General features: G+C 53.6%; 1 protein-coding gene across 1 annotated transcript in view; it reads left to right on the top strand.

The window, feature by feature from the left end:
- Positions 1-535: 535 nt before the first annotated feature.
- EMH_0028920 (Chromosome III, complete sequence, related) overlaps positions 536-1,419 on the top strand; it is a gene marked incomplete at both ends in the record, with an annotated part of 1,825 nt that continues 941 nt past the window's right edge. The window contains 2 exons of the mRNA XM_013494216.1: positions 536-1,210; positions 1,408-1,419. Coding sequence (XP_013349670.1) covers positions 536-1,210; positions 1,408-1,419 — 687 coding nt within the window. The remainder of the gene's footprint in view (positions 1,211-1,407) is intronic.

Here is a 1,419-nt window from a genome sequence, read left to right as displayed (position 1 = left end):
AGTAGCATATGGCAGCTGACGACACCACACCAACCCCACCACTGGCTGCAGCCCCCTTGTCTTGACAACGAAGAACTTGTCCCCCTAATATCAGAGCACAAGAGTTTAATATTCAGGAATACATTTATTACTTAAAATACCCGTAAAGAGAAATGCAGCGACGTCAGTAGACGAAGCAAGGCAAACGTCACACAGAAAGATGTGATGGCGACCGCCTTCAATGGCACCCACCCTCCAGGACTGTGACCAATTTTTTCATATCACTACCTATCTGCTTCCTTTCAGATCAGGTAATGGCCACATAAAGCCCCTTGAGGTGGGCGACTGCGTGTACAGGCCATCGGACTGCCGAAGGCTGGTGACGACCGGACTGCTGTGTGGGCATTAGCTACACGTAACTCCATATACATACAGATATAGGCGAGGTCACTAGAACCCCCGCAGCAGAGACCATGGCAGGGGCCATGTGGTCCTCTGAGCGCGGGGGCCGGCAGGGTTCTTTCAAGGAAAGTGNGCAGAGACCATGGCAGGGGCCATGTGGTCCTCTGAGCGCGGGGGCCGGCAGGGTTCTTTCAAGGAAAGTGGAGGAACCCATGCAAGAACGCATGGTCCCCGCTGCCGGTCTGGCTGCAAACCCCCCCTGACGACCACGGCACACAGCACTACATGCCGCAACAGCATAGCTGCTAACGGTCGAAAGCGCGAAGCCGACATCAAGGACGAGGATGACGACAAGGAAAACGCAAGCAGCAATACAGCGTGTTCTGAAAACTCTACTTCAAGGAGTGCTTCAGGCACCTCCACTACCAGCAGCAGCAGCAGCAGGAGTAGAAATGTCAGCAGGCCGCTAAAGTTTCAGAGAAGGCTCAGCAGCAAGGGGTCAGCAGTCCACAGCCTATCTGCTGCACAGCCTGCACACGAGAAGAAAGCAGATTATTCAGGGGGAGACGGCGGGGGGGGCACACGGCTGCACCGCGAGCTGCGGGGCCTCATTCTTGAAACCCCTTTGAAGAGCCGTCGCATGTCTGCGTACTTCCCGGACTGGAGCCTCAACCAGAAGCTCGATTTGCTCCTCAAGATGGGAATCGTAGCCACGACGAAGGTGAATGAAAGCGAAGAAGTGCATACCCTCAGCATCTGCGGACAGTTCGCAGAGGAGAACCATTTGGCGATGCTGCAAGATAGCGACAGGGTCTCCTACTACAGAAAGGTCGGGTAATGATAGTAGATCATTCCATTGCGAGTTTCTCGTGCGCTTCTTCCCGCCTGCTCCTATTAGTGGAGCTGCTGTAGCTGCATTTTTCTGTGTTAAGCTCATTTCCTTTCATTTCGGCACCCTGGAAAGGGCATGTGCTTTTTCTGCTCTTTGCCCTTTAGATGTATTCGATGTTTTGGTGGAGTGTCTAGGCATGGTTTCGA

The sequence above is a fragment of the Eimeria mitis genome, genomic scaffold (genome assembly GCF_000499745.2).
Source record: "Eimeria mitis Houghton genomic scaffold, Emh_scaff1076, whole genome shotgun sequence".
NCBI classification, from domain to species: domain Eukaryota; phylum Apicomplexa; class Conoidasida; order Eucoccidiorida; family Eimeriidae; genus Eimeria; species Eimeria mitis.
This window is presented reverse-complemented; position numbering and strand designations above follow the sequence as displayed.